Source organism: Pseudochaenichthys georgianus, chromosome 11 (genome assembly GCF_902827115.2).
Source record: "Pseudochaenichthys georgianus chromosome 11, fPseGeo1.2, whole genome shotgun sequence".
Lineage (NCBI taxonomy): Eukaryota > Metazoa > Chordata > Actinopteri > Perciformes > Channichthyidae > Pseudochaenichthys > Pseudochaenichthys georgianus.
Genome location: NC_047513.1, coordinates 5688291 through 5700901, shown reverse-complemented (window position 1 = coordinate 5700901; position 12611 = coordinate 5688291). Strand labels below are relative to the sequence as shown.

Sequence of the window (12611 nt, the reverse complement as noted above, 5' to 3'; positions counted from 1 at the left end):
TCTGTTCTTCTTCTCTCGGTTATCACGCAGTCTGTTCTTCTTCTCTCGGTTATCACGCAGTCTGTCTTCCGGTTGTTGCCTCTTTTGAATGAGGAATACACACTACCGCCGCCCGCTGGTAAGGAGAGTTATTGCCACTCACTCACGCATGCGTAGTTCGTACGTGCAACTTGGCCGTCGGCTGAAGTCTTTGCGGTGTGTTCCAGCCACGGATGTATAATAAGAACTGGATACAGCGTGGGAGGCGGGGCCTCGGTCATTCCTATGAGAGTTGCTCATTGGCGCATGAAGACAAAATGGCCCAACTTTTGAGAGAGCGAAACGTCACGAAAGTATTCATATAATCATATAATCCGTTCTTATTGTGCATCCATGGGTAAAGGTAACACTCATGTAGTAATGAACACGTCGCATGAACGTGCCGGGCGGCGCGGTCCCGTGGATTAGATCTTAAAACAAAGAGCTCTGCAAGAACGCCTTCATGCTCCTGGCCTGCACACACTGACATGTCGCACTGAGAGGAGGCTGTGTCCCGATCACAGTGTTTCCACCTGGGGTTTGGGCGGAGGGGCCGGTGATTGACTGCAGAGACATGCTCAGATGGAGCGCAACCCCCCCCCTGATCTGCCAGGAAGCCAAAAGGCCATCTGCATGCAGCGGCCGGGCTATTGTAGCAATTTTATGTCCCACGTGAATTTACTGCCGGTCTTCAGTTAGCAGGGTTGCAGGCGGAGAGTTTCTCATGTGGAGAACAAAGGCAGCTTGAGTTAAGAGGGCGAGCCTCGCAGATGTATGAAAAGGGAGAAACACACCAGATTTCAACTCAATACTTTATTAAATTATCAACACAGTAAACATCATCATGAAAAAAACAGACAAACAAACAAAAAATGTCACATTTGTATTCTTCAAGTTTCTCCCATCAACAGTATTTCACTTTCACACGTTTTAGTGGCTTAACAAAAGTCACTCTAGATGTGCCTCTTCATTTGGAGTAACAGGTACAATGATGGCTGAGGAAATGCAAACAGGTGGAGGAGGAGACAGATGTATCCCTGTATCAACATATGTCACAAGTTGACACGACACAGACGAGGTGTTGTGATGAATAAAAAAAGGGTTTTGCACCCAGAGGCGAAGCTACAATCGGAGCTGGAGAGCCTGCGAAAAACACACACTACATTAACAATGGCCGCCTCTGTGTCCCCAGCTGGTGCACTGATAAGAAAAGCACTTCTATATGTGTACTGTGCTCTGTTCGTGTTGTGGTATGACACATCATGACCACGTCTAAAAGAGCAAACTAACGAATGAAGTCTGGTGTGAGACGAGTTTAAAATAAACGATGGTAAATGATAACTTGTCTTAGCTCGTATGTATTCACATGCTTTGCTAATTTTAGATTGATCTTAAGAAAATAAGAGTTGATCATTTATTTATTTCACTGTCTCTATTGTTTCTAATCATGAACAGCTATAGTTACACCTGTAGTCACACGTCAGACTTTAATACTGTTCACATCATGTTTCCTCTAAATGACCAAAGACATCACCTTTCATTTCAAACATCACATTATAAAATGCAAATAAAAGCAGAGGTACAAAAAGAAAGAAACTAAACTACCATGCATGCAAGAAAATTGTTTTTGTTCATTTTTTCATTCTTAACAAGTTTTGTTACACACCCACATATTTACATCATCAGTGGAAGGTGTGCGAGGCTATGAATCTCACACCAAACTCCAGCAGCATACTGAAATAACTTAACACAACTCATAGAGCTGCGGGGACTTCAAGGAAAGGTCTTGTGATATGCTATTTTCTTCTTATTGTCAACAAATTGCATAACAATGACCAAACTGACATATAAAAGCCTGGTACATCTTGTTTCTGTGCCGTAAAGCTACATTTTGTGTCCAAAAATATAAAAAAACACTTCAGACAAGCTTAATGTCTCAGTGGACGAAACATTTATTCAATACAACGAACATGGGCACTGTAGTTTTGTTTTATTATTCCAAAAATCACAGTCCTGTTGCTGTGAATACTGATTGCCCTACATTTGTATTCATCCGCAGCAGAAACTAGTCCCTAGCCAATGTGTTATTTACTCCACTTTGAGTAATGTTTGCTACAAAATACAGTGACCAGCTTTTTAGGCAAAGTATACATTCATGACAGGTTTTAGTGATTTATGCCTTTACTTCAAACAAATGGGCTTGAAGCTGAAAACTCGTAGAGAAAGCACTAAAATAGTCTAATGTATGTTGACAATAAGACAAATATAGAATATCACGAGGAGTTTCGGTTCAATCTTTTATCACACTGTTCTCACAAACACCAAAAGTCTTCAAAACAGAGCTAAGGCCCATCTGAAATACTCTGTAGAACAGAGTTGGAGTCCTAGATGAAGGTCCTGTTTGCTCCAAACCTAATTCAGTTTGAATAGTCGAGAGTCATATATTATCCACAGAGATGTCACAGGCATCGTGTGTCTGTGAGTCAGGGATGCAGAGATCGGGAAACAAGCCGAGGGGTTTGATTGGATAATCACTATTAGAGCTCCAGCTGAGATGCTTGACTTTAAAGCCGCACCGCTGACATGATTGGACGAACAGCTTTGTGATTGGACGGAGGTTCTGACCTGAGGGGAATATCACCTTATTAGTCAAGACCAAACTTCATCACATTTGCCAAATTGCATGAATTGAATTAGGCTTGAATGAACATGGTTCCTCTAGGTCTGTTCCGTTTACGAGCGAGCCAAAAGAGGTCATCAAAGCAAAGGTCACAGCATGCAGATGTGTTGCTGTACTGTAACTCCTGCTTTGAGTAACATTAAGTAACATCAAGGGCTGACCCACATTCACAAGCAAACACAACCAACACGGTGCCAACAAACAGATCCATTCTGCCCTTCCTCGTCCTGACAATGGCTGGCGGGTGTGGGGTGTCAAATCTAATGAAGGCCAGGGACAACAGCTGAGTGTGTGGAAATGGGGTTGGAGGGGTTGGGAAGCTGGACGGAGAGAGGGAGTTCAAGACACAAGTGTTCTTGTCAGACACGGGGCCAGAGAGAAAGAGACCAAAATGGCTGCCAAAGAGCCGGTGGTGTCTCTGTGTGAATCGCCGCCATCACTCCTAGAATAGCTGCTGATAGCTGTAATCCTTTTTAAAAATTGGATACAAGCACCATGTTCATCCCTCTGGGGGCATTAAACAAAGAAAGCCTGTGTTAGCATCTTTTATTTTCTAAAAACCACAGAATATTAACCACTGGATCAATTTCTGTGAATTTGCTATTGAATTATTGACTGCATTCACATTTAGAAACTTCCTCAGAACACAACATGTTAAAATATGGGGCTTATTAGAAAGCATTTTGGAATCTAAACGTAATACTAATACTAGTCTTCTATGTGAGCTAAATTAGTTAACCATCACTGAACACCATGATGTCACCAGAACGTGACATACAAAATACCTCAACCACCTCCACTGAGATGCAGATTACTTTGATCGTATGGCTCAGATATGGTAGAAAGAAGAGTCATTCCTGACGTCTGAATTTGGTTTCTGGTAACACATGTATGATATGACACCAAGATCAACCATAGGGGTCAAGTGAAAGTCATTTGATGGCAAAACACATTTCCAATCCATCATTTGTGGCCATCTTGAAAATAGCCATCTGAGTGGATAACGGGCATTTTCAAAAGGAGTTTGTTTGCCAAATGTAGTACTTTTTTCCACATTTCAACGATTTCCCGGGTATATTCAATTATTTGCCCCACTATTGGTTGACTGGCGTGAGCTCATGCCAGATCCCTCAGGCGGGCAGGAAGGAAGCCGTCACTCCAAAGAGCCCAGATGAGCTGCAGTAGCTGGGCTAAGCTTTAGGTCGCTGAAGGCCTCGGAGCAGGATTTGAAGGCAGCACGCGGGGAAGTGTGTCCAAATCTCATCGGACTCTGAACCTTTGACTCATTCCCTCGTGTTTTCATCCCTCTCTCTTTATTTGATTGGGTGGGAGGATTAGGAGTAGATTGGGGAGGGGATGTGACCGAGAGTGTGTTTGTTTGCACATGTGTGTAAAGGTCAGATCTGAGAAAGGACCTTTTTTGATCCTTGACCTTGGTGGGGAATACATACAGCAAAGTGTGCAAGAGCTATACTGCCCGAGGAGGAGGGGTGTGGAAACCCTCCAGCCCAGGGACGTGCACAGGGATGGGCTAATGTTGCCCGGGCAACGGCCCGTTTGGCCTTTTTGCTGACCTGCCCCTCTGGAGAGAGAGAGAGTTTGTTTTTCTTTTTTCTGTTGTGGCCGAATCAGCATGATAAGCCCACAATTAGTATTGTCGCGTCTCGCTGCGGGAAACACACTTTGTCAGTGCTGTCATCTGCCGGTGCGTTACGATCACCTAAATATAGCCTGCTTGTTGTTATTGTGCTTCTGTCTTTCTGTGTCTTCATCTGTAAACTCCCTCAACAGGCCGCTCGCTCTCTTTTCTTGATCGCCCTCTCACGGGTGAACAGTTCAATGTCCCGCTTCATTGTAGGATTTCTGCCATGTCTCTACCACTTTAGTTTGACCATCTCCGTTATTAAGTTATGGAATACTAAATAACTAAGTAATTAGATACCTTACCGTTACTGCGCTCATAAAGAATGATAAGAATAAGAATAATGCGTATTGAACGGGTTTCATTAATTAGTGAGTTTATTTAAGGTAATTAGTTAGAGGCCCTATTTTATCAGTATGGCTGCACAGCAGTTACTATGGTCAAACTACATTAGAACAGAATTGTCCCCATTTTGTCTTTAATAGTTACTAACATTAGATATTTTAATGAGATATGGACCGCAAAACAAACAATGTCCCTGGTTTTCATTTTTCAAATCAAGTTACCGAATGCAAGTCGTCGCCTTAGCTTATTTTGTTATGAGATGTGAATTACTGTTCAATTTAGTTGATGTAATAATCGTTTGGTTTTTTTTACATTAAAAACAAGTTACAATTTTCAAAAGGTCTCGTGTTTTTTATCGGGGGGGGGGCCCTTTTTCCAGTTTAGAGCAATAGCCCCTCCAAATGTCTGTGCACGTCCCTGCTCCAGACGCCCCAACACAATAAGATTAAGGCTTTGCCATGTGCTATTGTTGGCACCATGCCTTGGTAAAAGCTGGTCAAGCAACCATGATATTAGAGTTGAAGCAGCTTCTTAACCAAGTAGCATCCTGCTGGGGAGTTGAGTATCCAAAACTGGAGGTGCGGACACAAAAAAAGGATACATGAAGAGGATAAAAAGAGAAGGAGTCAAGCTGAAAGTAACCACTTTCTTTCATATAGCCTTTCTCTTGTAAATAAAGGGTTACATTTCACTTTTTCATTGGAAAAAATCTTTGGTTAAACTAGTAACCGTTGGTCACACCAATCTGGTGCAAATATGTGCAGTTAATTTGTGCTTTCCCCCATTTTTCTATCTGCTAATTTTTGCGGAACAACTTTTAAATTTTTGCGACACAAAATCCAGCAAACATTTGTTTTTGTATCTTCATATATTATTCAGTGAAACAATTATGCCAACCCCTGGGCTCACCTGTGACTACCTCTGAAAACACATTAACTCACACGGGGTGAGATTAAAGGCAATGAAGCAAACATGCCAATGGTTGATTGAGAGGTAGAACAGGCCTGTTGAGGATGATGAGGATGATGAGGATGGGACTGACACAATACAACTCTTAAACCAAATCAACTGAGAGCTTCAGTGCCTCTGCTCTGGACCCTGAGCGGCACACGTGTGTCACGCAACGTTTCATCCATGCACCTTAAAGTGAATAGAGACACACAACAAGGTACACGTGTTTGTTTGTGTGTTACAGTCCAGCACGGTCCGGCCTGGCCTGGATTAGCCACTGAAGTTCTGCAGGGCTGCCGAGTGGACAAGAAGGGGGCAGAGGTGGAGGAGGGGAGGGTCTGCAGTAATCTGCTAATCTCATTAATACCACAGCCTGTGGGTGCTCTGTCAACAAGATGCAGGGACAAAGGATGGAGCAAACAGCTGATGACCATGGCTGCCGTCCACTGCATAATGCCAACATAGACAACCGCCCCCACACACGCTCACACACACACACACACACACACACACACACACACACACACACACACACACACACACACACACACACACACACACACACACACACACACACACACACACACACACACACACACACACACACACACACACACACACACACACACACACACACACACACACATCCATCTCAAATTATGCTTCCACCAGGAGAGTCTCCTGAGATCAAATGGAAACACAGATGCAGGCTCGAATGAGTAACGATAACAAAAAACAGCAACTGTCCCCTCAAGCCAGACGCCCCTCAAAAGGCTCCACAGAACTCCGCTCTGCTTTACTGACCACACAGCAGGACCTAACATGGCCCTCTCAGCTGTCCCCGTCACTCTGACTCACTTCTCACTGCTGCCACATGGGGCTTAGCCAGCAGCGGACTTCAACATGTCTCCTCTTGTTGCCCTGGAAAGTGTAACTTGGCCTCGGACGATTATATTGTCTGTTTTAATCTTCTGTGAATCCACTCCGATGTTTAGAATGCAACTGTTGAAGAATCCTTGATGACTCCTTGATGATACCATGGTGGAGGGATGATGGCATCCTATTGTCCTAAGCACTGATCGAGCACATTCAGAGAAGTTCATAGAGGACAGGAGGCCTGGTTGTGCAGATCCAGAGGAGCAGCTGGGACCACGTACGGGACAGAGGGTTCTTCAATTCAAGTAACCTCAGGTGGATATTCCAGGACAAGGAAAAGAAAAGCAAAACTGTGAGCTTCTTTTCTGCCAATTATCTTGGGGAGAATGTTTATAATTCCTTTTTGTCGAAGATGCAAGGGAGAACAGAGATAGAATCATTACATTTATTACAGATAGGCCGACAATCCTCCAGCAGAAGAAGAAAAGGAATCCGATGAGGCAAGTGTATGCTTCAGTGTGCAAGTATACATGTGCATGAGTGTACAAAAGGCATGTGATCAGCAGAGTTCTTCTCACCGATCCAGCAACCGACTGTAGTCCTGAGGGCCGCAGCCGCCCTCACTCTTGAGTTCAGCAAATACTTGTGTGAAATAGTGCGGGTCCGCGTTGATGCGCAGCATCTTGGCGCTGGTTGCATTGATGATGGCGAGGCAGCGGTCCCAGAAGGCCTCCTTACCCGCCTCCACCAGGAAGGGCTTGAGCGGGTACGAGATCTCGTTGCCCATGTAGGAGTAGGACAGGTAGAGGCAGGTGAGCAGGATGGCCTGCAGCTCGTGCTCCGACGAAACAACGTCGCCATCCACCACGTCTCGACACAGCATGTAGACGAAGACCACGTTGGCGGGCGTGACGAAGGCCTGGTCCTGCCAGCCCTGCAGCAGCAGCGAGCGGTCCACGGCCCGCAGCCACAGCACCGGGTCGGCGGGGGCCAGGAGCTTCAGCCGGTAGCAGCGACAGCACAGGAACTCCCCCAGGCAGCGCAGCAGCTCGCTGGTGGACGCCTGGACGATGACGCGCTTTGGGGACGACGACACCGTCCCTTGGGGAACTTTTTTCACAGAGGAGAGCAGTTGTGATTTGCTGTAGCCGTATCCGTGGCCCTGGCCCAGCCCCATGCCGTAGCCGAGCCCCAGACCTGCTGGGCCCTCGTAGCTGGACAGGTTGGCACAGGAGAACGACTTCTTCACATGTTCGCGGTTGAGGTGCAACAAGGGGTCCTTTTGGTAGATGTTGATGTTGTTGTTGAGAGGGTCCCCGAGGGCCATTTGACCACCGGAGCCTTTCTTGGACTTACCCTTCTTCTTGGTTGAAGCCACCAGTCGCTTCCATGTCAGCGCCGGGAGGAAGATGGACTGCCCCCTCTTCAGCCCGCGCTCTTTCTGGCTGTTGAGGGAGCGGCTGCTGATGCTCGGGTAGTGGCTGAGCGAGCCCGGACGGTTGTCATAGTAGCCTGACTTCCGAGAGCCGGGGGACAGGGATAGGATAGTGCCCATGGTGAGTCCACAGATTACACTGCCTTGCTGATGCTGTTCAGAGAGTTTGTAGCAAAGCTCTTTTACTTCCTAATATCCAGCAGATGTGAACTCTCATCGGGGAAACAGCACGGAGACGAGAGGGCGCTCATGTTGGAACGAGCGTGGCTGCAGAGACCTGCAACAGGACGAGAGGGTTGAAACACAACATAGTAAAGTAAGTAAAGTCACTTTAAATCCACATGGGCCACAAACAGTGCAGTAACTAAGTACATTTACTCGAGTACACAACTTAAGTACAATTTTGAGATACTAGTACTTCTAATACATTTCATTTGTTGCTAATTTGTACTTATTATCCACTAAAATTCAGAGTTTACAGTGTACTTTTACTCAACTACATGTATTTAATACATTTAGTTACTTTGCAGATTGGGATTCATTATTTGAAACATACAATCAGCACATAAATAAGACTTTAGTAACACCGAACATCATACAAAGTCATTAAAACATGCTCAGCCTTTACCAGCTGTGATAAACACAATAAAACATCAATAATTATAATCAGAACATATCTTATATAATATAATAAAATCGGTCAATCTGCATAATGAGTCCTTTTAATTTCAGTACTGGAAGTATATTTTAATGCTAATACTTTTGTAGTTTTACGTGAGTAACATTTGCATCGGATGACCTGTACTTGTAACAGAGTATTCCTACACTGTGATATTACTTCTTATACCTAGCCACATATCGTAGAGTATAATAACATATGCCTCTCCTACCATTCCAAGCTCATCCTGTGCAGCCAAAAGCTATTAGAAAGAGGGGATCCTAATTTTTCCAAACATCCTAGAATATTTGGGCAAATGTGTATACATTCCTGTAACAATATTTGACTGGAGGGTTGTGTTTTATACAGAATATATGTGTGATATCAGACAGTCAGGATAAGACTGTGTTCCGAGCTCTAAGGGGAAATCAACTGGATTTTAAAGGGTTAATCATTGACCTACTATTCTCTGGAACCCGTGAAGATCCCTTGATTTAAAACTATCAAAAGGATATATCCAAGCATGAGCCAACATGGTGAATAGAGCACATTTTAAGCATTTTACGCACACTTTTTCCTTCTTTATCAATATGTGCTATTTTTAAAATCAGCTGAAAACGCTGTTACTTTAAAAACAGACACATTTGTCTTAACATTTCGTCTCCATAGCTGTCACACTTAGGGCTGCTTTGCCGCTTACCTGTTTGCACGAGATGTCCGGGTTTGTGTTTTGCCGCAGTCTGCGATGGTGCAAAGATATACAGGAGCGCAAAACAAGCGCGCTGTAGAGAGAGCGATGCTGGTCCTTCTGCAGAACCAGAGGCAGACACTCGCTCTTTGCTTTGACCTACTCTGCTCCAGAGATGTGGAAGTGTGGATCAACGCGTCGGTGCTCGCCAGGCGGTGCCGATGTCATCCTCCGCGAACCTCAGGCGGACGTTGTTGTGATTATTTGTCTGTTCGCTTCTGTCTCCATGTCCACAATGTAAACTTTCAAAGAGTCTTTTCAATGTTTTCCATCTCGGAGCGTAAAGTATCCTCTGACTTCCCCCGGTTCTGATCCCGGTCCCCGGTGCAGCTGTGAGTCCGGACGCGGAGCACTTCAGTCAGCTACTGACCGCTGATCGGTCCCGATCTCTCTGGGCGGGATGTCTCACATTAGAGGCTGAGCAGCCACACGACACACACGCGCGCCCACGCAGGCGCAAACACACACACACACACACACACACACACACACACACACACACACACACACACACACACACACACACACACACACACACACACACACACACACACATTTAACACGCGCACACACATTTAATCTGAAGCAGGATTCATTTTAAGTGTAAAGATAAGCCCATAATAAACTTTATCGATGCATATTTGTCAAGAATAAAAAAGAATCTAAGAAAACAGAAGTTAAATAATTATATATACTATATATTAATACTTACTAATAAAATAATGCTAAATAAAATCACATCATTAAGCAAAACATATTTAGAAAAATAAAGCATAATATATTATTGAATAATTTCATTATATTAAACTAAATTACATTTTTAAACAAAATAATACTTATTATATTAAGCAAAACAAATACAATTAAAACCACTTATGGAAAAAAATGTATCTTTAAAGGTGGGCTAGGTAATTTCGGAGAAACCAGCTCGAGTGCGCTAGAATTTGAAAATACACAACCGGAGAAAATCCTCCAACACACGAGAACGCGCACATGACCATTGAGGGCACGACAGGCAGGTAGGCCATCCAGTTACTTTAGCCGGGTCGGCTAAAATGATTGGTCGTGCTTTTTACAGTACTACGGCTTCCACAGATGACTTTTTATGGATTTTGTGTCAAAGCACTTCAGATATTCATTGCTATCGGGATGTTAAGAGCATTCCATGGAATATAACAAAAAGTGTATCTCCAGCCGGTTTCTCAAACTTACCTACCCCACCTTTAATGAGTTAAAATAAAATAAAAGAAGTTTAGAAAACAAATATTAGTTATAGTTTTTTTTCTTCTGATGGCTTCACTTCAAGGATTCGTAAAACGTTTCTCATAATTTGCTGATGAACAGCTCCCAGATGGACCCTGTGTCGTTCTGTTTTCTCAACTGCTGTTCCCAAGTTCACAATTGAACTTTGAAATCCACTGTAAGAAAATCAAACACAGGACAGGAACCACACAAAGCATGCTTTCCTATTGGTAATAGGATTAGAAGCGCAGTGGCACAAGTTTTAAATGTTATGAATGAAGCAAACATGTTTTTGCCAGCTCTGCACAAAACCAACACATCCTCACTCCCAGGTCGGCCTATGTTGACGTTATGTCAAGTCCCCTGCCGGCTTTTTCCAACGCAAGGGGGGGGGCCTTAGCGTCCATTTTCAACGCAAGGGGGGGGGGGGGGGGGCCTTAGCGTCCATTTTCAACGCAAGGGGGGGGCCCTTAGCGTCCATTTTCAGCTTTCCGGGATGTCCATGTGCTTCTATGGACGCTCATGGAAGCACGGCATTCGTTTGTGTCAACTGCCCTTAAAGGCAATGAAGACACTACACTACCCAGAATCCCCAGCTATCGTTTGGACTACACCATGTGCTCTGTTTGACAAACCCCGTGATAGTCCTCAAGCTCTGTGATTGGAGAGTGTGCTCCGAGGGTTACCGAGCCTCGAACAGCACTTGAAATGGGATGGAACCACGGCAGACTGTTCAAAACTGGATTTGAACGGGTCCACCGCGTCCCCCCCTCCCCCACCCCGTCCCCAGAACTACACATGCTGGCTATTCTGTTTCGCAACATGTTCTCTATGGCACGTCTCTACTGGGAGTTGTAGTTTTAAAAGACGTTTTCGTATTTCCCATAATAAGAAGTTGCCAGTATTAAACTGTGTACATCCCTGGATGTTTAGGGGACAGGAAACACTCACATTTAAAACATATAATTAATAAATGGGTGAAAATTACTGGTGCCCATAATGGGCAGTATTAATATATATACCCACACGCCAGCTAAGGTCAGAAGAGCTTTATTTAACAGCTGGACTTATGTTTGTGACCCCTCCTGTTGTTAATTGATAACATTACATTACATTACATTAATTGATAAGCCTGAAACATGCACTTGTCAAGGTTCAGAGGCACATTTTGCAAATATGGCAGTAGCCATCGATCAGCTTAAGATAAGATATACTTTATTGATCCCAAGTTGGAACATTTGCGTTACATCAGCATGTGTAACAGTTAAATATGCAGTGGTGTTTATTTGAAAATCATTTAGTATAATCACACAAATTCTGTGTTTTATATTTAACAATTCTGTGTTCTTTATTTATTGATTGTTCAATACCTGACAAGGCCGGAGATGAAATATCTGCATACATCATAAGAGTATAATACATTATGTATAATATCAGTTAAAATAAGTGCTTCAACATAGTTAACATTGCTGGAGGTATGCACACATATTGATAGATGTCTTGTAATGCACTGTTGAGGAACCTGCGACCCAAGTTTTTCATTCAGTGCAGAACTACACCATAGTTGTGTAGGCCTATATGATATGTCAATAAACCTTAGAACATCTTGAAATCTTGAACGGGATGTGCAAAATAGTCATTATATACAGTCTTTAATTAACTATTAGTAGAGAATAACGAGTAATGAATATACTTTATAGGGATCCTATTAATATCTAATAATAAAAATAATGAAATTCAATAACATGCTTTAACCACCAGGTGTCTCTTTATATCATCTGTGCACCTTTATGGTGTAAATACAGCCTATCTACCAATTGGATCAAATATAAAAGTGAGCCGAATTAGTGTTGATACGGCAAGGAGACGTATTGTGTGAAAAGAAATGTAAGATGTTGTTTAATGGCTGATATATTTATGATCCACGTCACGTTTTCAGTTCCTCATGTTTGTCTTCTCATCAGGGCTCTATAAATACAGAACTACGGCAGATATGTAATATTTAATGCAGCCGAA

General features: G+C 43.5%; 1 protein-coding gene across 1 annotated transcript; it reads right to left on the bottom strand.

Moving 5' to 3' along the window:
* Positions 1-842: 842 nt before the first annotated feature.
* LOC117455651 (cyclin-dependent kinase 5 activator 1) lies at positions 843-9739 on the bottom strand. Its single transcript, XM_034095239.2, has 2 exons — positions 9306-9739; positions 843-8224 (listed from the first exon to the last, which is right to left on the bottom strand). Exon 2 carries the CDS (start codon positions 8065-8067, stop codon positions 7087-7089), a length of 981 nt encoding a protein of 326 aa, XP_033951130.1. The 5' UTR covers positions 8068-8224; positions 9306-9739; the 3' UTR covers positions 843-7086.
* Positions 9740-12611: the final 2872 nt, after the last annotated feature.

Bases quoted from the DNA above. Each gene is read 5' to 3' on its own strand.
- LOC117455651 (XM_034095239.2), bottom strand. From the start codon at position 8,067: ATGGGCACTATCCTATCCCTGTCCCCCGGCTCTCGGAAGTCAGGCTAC.